The 9,723-nt window shown below is 41.7% G+C and overlaps 2 protein-coding genes across 2 annotated transcripts; one reads left to right on the top strand and one right to left on the bottom strand.

Annotated features, from left to right (window-relative positions):
- Positions 1–2,980: 2,980 nt before the first annotated feature.
- Positions 2,981–3,705, bottom strand: FOMMEDRAFT_71069 (uncharacterized protein; the record flags this gene model as incomplete). The annotated part of the gene is made up of 3 exons (XM_007262267.1): positions 2,981–3,185; positions 3,261–3,417; positions 3,552–3,705. Coding segments are annotated over 3 exons (516 nt in total), but the record flags the coding sequence as incomplete, so codon positions are not given.
- Positions 3,706–4,468: 763 nt separating this feature from the next.
- On the top strand, positions 4,469–8,265 carry FOMMEDRAFT_138221 (uncharacterized protein). The gene is made up of 11 exons (XM_007262266.1): positions 4,469–4,633; positions 4,700–4,842; positions 4,903–4,996; positions 5,070–5,086; positions 5,168–5,319; positions 5,379–5,480; positions 5,548–5,607; positions 5,666–5,763; positions 5,818–5,887; positions 5,939–7,745; positions 7,814–8,265. Exons 1-11 carry the CDS (start codon positions 4,527–4,529, stop codon positions 7,885–7,887), a joined length of 2,724 nt encoding a protein of 907 aa, XP_007262328.1. The 5' UTR covers positions 4,469–4,526; the 3' UTR covers positions 7,888–8,265.
- Positions 8,266–9,723: the final 1,458 nt, after the last annotated feature.

The following is a 9,723-nucleotide window of genomic DNA, read 5'->3' as shown; positions in this document are numbered from 1 at the left end:
TATAATGTGTATTTTGTTTGTTATAGTAGATAAGTATGTATTATGTACAAGTTATGTTTGTACTTGTTATACTTTATTAATTATTGTTTGTAATTATGAATAAATATTTTGTTTTTGCATTGAAAACATATGGTAATTTGTTTGTTTCTATATAATATTCATTTAATAACATTATAATTATTATTTATGTAGCACTTTTAATAAGTGTGCTGAGTTCTATTAAGTATGCTTGTGTCTGTTATTACCTATTTTATATTATACTGTCTGTTTAATCATATTATATTATGATTGTTTTTGTTTGTAATCAGTATTATAAGTGTGTCCATGATTGTTTTATTTGTTTTATTTATTGTACTAGTCATATTAGTATTATGCTTCACTCTTACAAGCTATGTTGTCACAATGTAAAGTTAATAATTGTTTGTTAAGGTATATATGCTGTACAGTTGATGTTGCCATTGCAACTTCGAAATTTATTATATAATCAGCTGCTGTGATAACATGTTCTGTATAATTAAGTTGTATTGATGTATTGTTTTGAGTATATTAGAGATATAATTCTTTCATTCATTGTTAGTATACATTTACACAATTGTATTAATGTGTAAAGTAGTATCATTTGTTTAAGAATTATAATTTTGCACTTGTCTTGTACTGTAGATAGTATTTATGTGTTATGACATTATTTCTTTGTGCATAGTTAGTTTATACACTCTGTAGCATTGTTTTTTGGATTGTAGTTATTTATTATACTTGTGTATATCTGTACTTGTCTGTATGTCTTAGATATGTGTATTATATTTGGTATCTGATGAGTAATCACAATATCTGACATGTAACTACTGAATCTGACATGTTTCATATAATTGCTCAACCATAATATGTGTTAGTTATTATATTGTTCTGTATTTGTTCTGTTAGTTCTATCAGTATTATTATCATTATTATTGTTATTATTATAATTATTAGAGTGTCCACAATTATATTATTGTTTATAATACATGTTAAATGATTTAGTTATTTGTTTATATATGCTGTTTAGCATATATGTGCTTGTTTTGAGCATTAATTGTTCAGCTGTGATATTACTATATATGTTATTATTTGATTTATGCTATAACATATGTGTGCTCATTGACAGTGTCAATCATTTGTATTATTGTAATGTTAATAGCAGAAGAGTAGTGTTTGCTTTATTAATCTTTTTAATGTTTGTCTGTAGTATGATCAGTTAATTTATTATAACATGATCTCCATGATATTATAGAGTATTTCAGCATTTAAATATTGTAGTAAGTGATACTCATTGTAATTTCAACATTGCCTGCATAGATTATGTTATTACTGGGCCAATGATTATAATTACTAAGATAATGATCATATAATGTCTGGGTTGTATGTAGTACAATAGATTGTGTGTCTGCAGTGTATTGTTTTGTGTTTAGGATACTCAGACAGGTAAGTCAAGTTCTGCATCATAGTATGTTGCATGCATGCATGTGATGCATAGAACTGTATAGAGTATAGACATAGTAGAGTGTAGATAAAGTGTAGGCAGGGAGTGCAAGGCTCATAACCTGTGAAGAAAGGAGGTTATGTGAGAGGCTTAGAGGGATCACACAAAGAGGGGGGATAGTGGACTTGGCTTGCTCTCTCACAGCTTGCTTCATTGTCCATTGATTAGTTAGTCTATATATACTATGTAGGTATGTCTCAGATGTAGAATGTATAATGGAAGGTATTCCATCATCATTTGTCATTGCTTGTAATGTAGTTTATATCATCTGAGACATACTCTTGTGTAGTCTTGTCTTAACATGAAGTATGTCAGAGAACAATATGTGAGGCTTCTGGGTACAAAAATCACAACAGTAAGCAGTCTAATTTCCCAAAATGCTCAGAATTTTGCATAATTTTCTCACAAATCTTGATACAATATGTAATAGACTATTTTTGTGCATAATTCCCTTATCCCAAGCTGGGATTAGGCAGAAAGCTATACAATATTCAATTTATACATTATAATGTGATGTAATAAGGTATTTTCAACTGTATGTGGCAATCAGCTCTCTATGTGTGTAGACACACACACTTGATAAGTATGTTGTGGGTGCTTGTAGGTGTAACTCATATTTTAATTAGCCTACCTGTACTACATGTGTATTTGAATATATAAACAGTCCTTAAGCACAGGGTTAAGGGGATTCTTTTCTTCTTGCTTGTACTTGACTACTAATGAACACAGTCAGTATTTGAGTGCCCTGGAACAAAGAGAATCTTCAGTGTAAGGCACATTGAGCTACCTTACACAACTATCGCTCCAATTAAGCACCTTAATATTACAGACTGCCTATCTTACAATCAAAATGCCTGTATCATCTCTGGTGGGAGCTATGGCAACATTTGCATTGGTACATACAATCACCCAGATTGTGGAAGATTAAAGGTTGCTATGAAATGTCTTCGGGTCTTTCTTGCTCAGAATCCTGAAAACATGAAGATTGGCTCGTAGTTCATGTCACCTTAACACGATTTATTTCTAATATCGCATCGTATCTGTTCTCTGTAAGGCAATCAGAAAGGCAGTTTGCGCCTGGTCAAGACTACATCATCCCAATATTCTTCCTCTACTTGGCTATATCTTGAATCAGAATGATCTTCCAGTCCTTATATCTGAGTATATGGAAAACGGAACCGCGCTCAAATACATTTCGCAGCATCCAGAAACCGATGTCACTGAGCTTGTACGTAGTTTATAAGCCTTGCAGAAGATGTATCTGGTTGCATATACTTCTGACTAGATCCTCGGCATTGCCAAAGGCATCGGATATCTTCACGACAAAATGGAGTACAGCAGCAGGTCTCCACGGACATTAATATATATTCCTCTTTAACAATGCTACGAGCACTCATTCGTATCCTTCGATATATCTAACCGAGTAAAGTCCTCCCTCGCTTCTTCTACGCCTCCCCTATCATCTCCATTTTTATCTTCGTTCACATCATCATCTTTATTCTCGACGTCGGCTTCCTCAGACGAAGATGAGGAAGAAGCGAGTTGGAGGTCCATAACGCTCACGAGCCATCTAGCGCCTTCGTCCCATCCGTTTCTCTCTGCTTCGCCAAGTGGAGTGTGACCTGCGCTGTTGCGAGCGAGGATCAACGCGGGTCCGAGTTTGATATCGCTTTCTTTCCCTTGTGTGGCTACGTCATTTTGCCGCCCTGGATCAGCAGTGCTCGGGTCGCTTTTCATGCCGGACAAGGGAGAAGAGGAGGAGCGGAAGTTGACGAGGAGCTTGGCGCATGCGAGTTGGGAGTTGACGCATGCCCAGTGGAGTGGTGTGTTGCCTGCGTCGTTGCCTGATGTGAGGAGTGATGTAGGGAGGTTGGGAAGTGAGAGGATGTGTGCTAGGATGTCTATAACGCAAATTAAAACAATGTCAGCTATTAACCGAGGGAAAAGGCAGAACAAACATTGACATAGCACCGCAAAAAATCGAAATAATTATAACCCAGGAAGCTAGACTACCTCAAGTGAACGAACAACGCACCATCGTGTCCGTTCGCCGCACACATATGTAAGACGTTATTACCCCTTTCATCATGAGCATTCGCAAGTACGTTAACGCCGTATGTGTCTATGAACGTTGTGACAGATTCAAGCTCTCCATAGCGACAGTCGAGAAGGAGTTCTTCGAGTTCATCTGAGGAAGGTGATGAAGCCGTCGTGGATTGTCCTGAGGTTGCAGAGCCTGTTAAAGACAGAGATGGTTGTGGTACGGCGTTATGTGATGCTAACTCTTGTGAACTCGGAGAAGAAATAGTGCTGTCACAGTCGGTCATGACATTGATTGACAAGCGAACGGATGAAGTTTTTTGCGGAGAGTCGTCGGTCTTTCTTTTTTAATCAAGTTTGATCTGATCCAGACCATGTGCAGCTATTTCTGGCACACGCGCACTCAAATTTCCCCACGCGCACTATGTCCGGGTATGTATTTCACTGATGAGGTGCGATGGATCGGTGTACTGAGCCAAGTGCAACGGCTTACTCCAGTTGGCTCGCTCAAGCCTCTCCATGTGCTCCCTCCCTCCCCGCCCTGCAATCCTCCGACGACCACCCCTCTTGCCCTCCTTGACCTTCCTCGCTCACCCACTAGCTTCTTGTCAATACTTACCTGCTCTATCACAATAACCATCAACTACTACTTACGCCCACTCGCACACCCTCTCGTTTAAATTTCTGAAACAAAGAACCTCCTACTCCTAAACTTCGCACTACGTAAACAACACTGCTGCAATGACGCACACCTCTCCCGCGACGTTCGTCGTCTGGTCCGTCCTTTCTACCGCGGTACGTGCATTTACACACACAACATGCGCTTTTCCTTTATACTCTTATCTTGGCTGCCATTGAATTGAATTGAATTGAAACTTACCCGATCCCTATCTTCATCACCGCCTCCACGCTCGCGTCTACTGGCGCCTACTTGGTGATCCGCTCTGAACTGGGACGTTCGGTCGGTCGGATGGTCTTCGTTATGATTTGCCTGTGGTGGGTTGCTATGCTATGCACACAGCTCGGAGCGTTCCTCCTAGGCCATCTCTGGCGCTTTGATCGATTCAAGTGTCTTCGGTGCGTTCAATACACCTGTTGCTTTACCTTCATCTACTAACTTCTCGGTGTGCGCCCTCTGTGTAGATGGTCGAATTCACCCTATTCCGGCGCATTCAAGCGCATCATGACGTACACATACCTAATAACGATACCGCTCATAATGATATATTCGTTTGGGTTTGCGTATATAAAGTATAAGGAAGGGTATATAGACGTTGGTGGAGGGAGTGCGTGTTTTTATCCTTTCGTTCTCAGACTTTTAGCTGACTGGTGATTTGCGATGGCAGTCTTCCCGAAACCGTATACGTTTTGGAGACCTGCGTATAGGAAGGCGATATTCCCGCTTATGATGGTCTTTTCGTTTTCGTGGTCGTTTGAGATGTACGTTCATTTGGCAGTCTTTTGTGTTCTGCTCTGATTACTTCCATTCGACGTCCGTCTTCACGATGATCAGGGTAACACATCTCGAAGGTGCGTTTTCCAGTGCTTTCACATTCCTCGTATACTCTATGCCTAAAGCTGACCAAATGGGGATTCCTCTTTACCGCATAGAACTCTGTTTTTGGTACTTCCTCATCACAGCTGGACCTGCTCAACCCGACTGGTTCCACAGTCCGTATTTCAGGTTATGGATCGGAGGGAGTATCAGTGCGATCATCTATGTTCCTGTTGTGACCATTGTGTACCGGAATAATCCATTAGGCGTAAGTGGAATTCTGTGTTTCCTTTTAATTTGCTGGAGAAAAAGGTTGACGGGACGTAGTGCGAAGCTCGGATGTTCACGGCTGGAAGCGTTGGTGACCTTGCGCTCACCCTTGGGTTCATCCCGATCTTGTTGCGATTCCCGGATTTCATTCAGAAAGTAGTGCGTGTCTCCTTCATTTGTATGGTCTTACTGTTACTGTTGCTTGACGACTGTTTCGCTCGCCTAGAAAGCGGAAGGAGTCGACTCATCAATCATTGTACGGCTGCGAAAGTTCTATGAGCTTAACGTACGTGCTTGTGCTTGCTATGTTTCTTCGTCCAACTGAACGCTTTGCGGTTGCTTAGGTTATTCGTATCATCTTTCGCTTCTTGATGCAGATCCCATTATTCGCGCTCGGAGTTGATGGCTTGAAGCCTCATGATCACGAGCTGAACGAATCCTTGTATGTGGAGTCTATCCTTCAAGTATCGTCATGGCTTCTAACAAAACGGTTTAGATTCTGGACGGACTTGCTGAGTACAGTCGCTGCACTGGGATGTGCGTTCTCTTCCGTCTGTACCCTTCTCGTGCGTACGTCTACATCTCAATTGCTCGCTGTAATACTAAGTCCCGAACAGATATTCTTTCCACGTTCCTACGAAGCCGAATACCAAGCCAAAGAAGCTTCATTACAACGATCAGCATACACTCTCTCCTCTCGTCAACTACACGAACCCAACCCCGCATATTCATTCAACGAATACAACGAATCCGGAGAAGGCGTAGACCCAGCGCTCAGCCTCAACAAATCAGCAACGTTTAACACGAATGACGGTGACGCCTCAGATATGGACCCGTTCGAGGACGAAGAGGACATGAAATACGAGCGTGTTGAACGGAGGGTTGGTGCTGGGGTTGTGAAAGAGCGATGGGGGACGAGGTTAAGAGATCGGGAGAGGAAGTTGATGAATAGTACGAAGAGGATGGGAGTTGGGTTGCATGATGCGTTGTCGAGACGTCTAACGCGGTTACAACTCGCTGTTCCGCGAAGAAGGCATACGGATTCGGATAGATCTGTGTCACTTTCGTTTGGTTTACCATCACTTTCGCACCTCCAGCGGGAAGTGACGCGGCGGGCTGTACCTAGTGCACGTTCTGCAAGGAAGAGGAGTGATATCACGACAGTACATGACGAGGAACAGGGTCAGCTGGAAGAGGGCGCGACGGGGTTGAAGAGGAAACCGACCTATCTCTTAACTGACTCACCGGTGCTACGAGCAAGGATTCGTGAAAGGGAGAGACAAAACCTAGCTCAAGGAAACGGACAAACAGCGAGCGCGTCTGTAGAAACGCTAAGTGCAGCATACGCCGCAGGTGTCGGGAGTGGCTACCAGGAACTAGCTGGGTCGGAATATGGGCTTGGTTATGGACACGGCCTTGGCTTGAACGCGAAGAATCCGTTTGTTTCGGGGGATGACCAGGGGCATGGACAGGGAACGATTGACTTGGTCGTTGGTTCGCCAAGGGAAGATGACAATGCTGATGTGGAGGAACTTGAACTCGATTCTTCTGCACCTCCACCGCCTGGCCATGCAGCAACTCCAGTAACAGCTACACCGCTTCTTAAAAGTCCAACGATCACGTCGAAACCTCCTCCGTCCAGTATGCCAACACATACTCACGTACACGGACCCCGACCTTTAAAGAAGTCAAGTTCGTTAAGCACGAACGCAACAGCCCGACGAGCGTTACCAACTCCACCTACGACCGCTAGTACAGGAATGATAATCGGGACAGGAGACCCACTGGGAGCCGCCCCCGGGTATGCATCCCCCGCTGACTTGATTACCTTCCCGCAAACAACGAGTCCCATTCGTCTCGACGATCCTAATACGAACCTGAGTCCTGGAATAAAAGGCACGGACAAGACGAAAGACGTTTTACCCGAACCAGTTATGACGATCGGACATCCCTACGCAACTGCAGCAGCTTATTCCAGCTCATCTGTTCCGTCTAATCTAGCGGTCATAAATGGTGAGCGAGAACCGGGACGAGAGCAGGATGCCACCATCGTTCATGTTCAGGGTGATCAACACGTAAACAAGATGAATACGAATACGAATACGATGCCGGTACTACCCCGTTCGGCAACAGTCATGCGAGAGCAAAGTGATGCCCCTGCTGTAACTATCACTCCAGGGTTCGACACTACCCGAGGGACGACGCGCGACCGTGCGCGGAGAACGAAACTAGCACATTCGAGGAATGGTATAGGTCATAACGGAATCGGAAATGGCGGGTCAGGGAATATTAATATTATTTCACCTGGAGGAGGAGGGATACGAGGACAAGGACTAACAGTGGCGAACGTATCGCGACATAATAGTATAGTAGCTCATACGTCGCAGATTAACCCGCTCGTGAGGACGTTTACTTCGCCAATTGGTGCGTTGCAACTTTCGTTTTTTGTGTTCTTTAGGGAATTGTGTTTTGATGATCTGTGTGTTCTGTAGATTTCCTCGACCGGGCTCATGAAACGAATGGGAACGGGCCTATTGACTGGTCTCAGATCGGACGTGCCGTCTGAACTGAAAAACCCATCCTTTCGTCACATATTTCACTCATGTTTTCCCATCCAATGATCTCAACTCTTGCGTTTTCTTGGTTTAGTTTGTCACAAAATCACATTCGTCGTGCTTCTCAACACCTCGACGCACTCCAACATCAGGAATTTTCCAACTTGCATATATGATTATTCACGATAACTTATATCGTCTACTATTTGATTATTACCTTCACTTCTTTCAAACTCATTTTCTGGATGTGCTTTGTTGATTTCCACAGCTTTGCTCTCTCCTTCATTTTTCGGTTTACATACGTTGAAATTGTACAATGCACTCATTTATTTGTTTAGTTTAGTTTACTGTACTCTTCGTGTATATGTATTATCAATGGTACTTTACACTCGTTAAGAAAGGAACTTACCCAAATCATTTTGTTCAAATTTAATATTTGATTAGATGGAATAATACTATAAGGATCCATGTTGCCCAGACTTGCACGTGACGTCAGCAATTGGGATGTGATTATGAGCTGGTGAAGTTGATGCATAGATTACAAGCCTGATTCTTATAGTACAACAATCATGAATTAAACCAGGAAGATGAATGATGTACAGTAACCCTCTTGTATGTTGTCTGCACAATAGTACTGTGCTACTCATCATCAGAATTATATTCATGTGTAACAATGTAAGGATTTAATTTACTGGTTTGTATTTTATTATCACTATATTACTGATTGAGTCAGATTATTGTGTAGTAGGACCCACAAGTACATATATTCTCATTGTAGTTAGTTACACTTCCTCCTCATGTATCTACATGTGTACTACCTTATAAAAGACAGTATTGATTGTTAGGTAAAGGGGATTCTTTTCCTCTAACCCCTTACTTAAGTACTAGGTTATCCTAGTCAGTAGTTGAGTAAACTAAGGGTGATTAGAATTCTCTTGTGAGGAACAGTGAGTTTCCTTACATATTTTTAACTGTACCCACCTAGCATTAAAACCTCTTGCTAGACACTAAGGAACTGAAGGGTCTGATCAACCCTAAGTCTCTCTCATCATCTAGTACCCCTCAGGAGTTATTAGTGAGTAAAGTTATGATTTTTGAGTAGAAACAGAGACTACTTACTGGATTGGCCCTTAGTAGGTTCACAATACTCTAGAACACTGTGGAATGCTTCTGGAACACATTAGTACATATTAATATAGACTAGTACTAAATATGCTAGAGGTTTGTATTAATCAGATGGGTCAAGGACTAAGCATCTGTGAAGGTAAAAAGGAACAAACAGGTGTGTATTGAGTTTACAGACAATAGACAACAAGATTATCCATTAGATATTAATTACAATGTGGCTACCAAGTCTTAACAGACAATTCCTAGAGGGTACCCAAGTCTGGATATTAATACTAACATGCTAGAATGTAAGTCCTCATCCCCTGAGGGCTGGAGGCATTTTGAAGAACTTATACTATGTAATAAGTCCTTGTCTACACAAGGCTGGAGGCACCCTAATGAACTACTACATACTAGTAATGTAGAACTAAGGTATATAATTGTACTAGTGTATATAGTTAGACAGACATGTACTGTAGAGTAGAAACTAGTAAGTACTCACACTACTAGGCTTGTAGGAGTAGTAAACAAAGGTACAAAGAGTAAGGACACTCAGGTGATTGTTCTTAAGGATTTAGACAGTTGAGTTCAGGACAAACAGGTAATTGGTTTCAAGGATTCAGCCAGTCAATTAACAAAAGCAAATATACAGGAAGATAGTATAGATTCTATTATACATATAGTTAGTATCAGTGAGAGTGTGGATAAGTATCCAGTGAGCACACTTACTTTAGAACAGA

The sequence above is a fragment of the Fomitiporia mediterranea genome, assembly GCF_000271605.1.
Source record: "Fomitiporia mediterranea MF3/22 unplaced genomic scaffold FOMMEscaffold_1, whole genome shotgun sequence".
Taxonomy (NCBI): Eukaryota; Fungi; Basidiomycota; class Agaricomycetes; order Hymenochaetales; family Hymenochaetaceae; genus Fomitiporia; species Fomitiporia mediterranea.
This window is presented reverse-complemented; position numbering and strand designations above follow the sequence as displayed.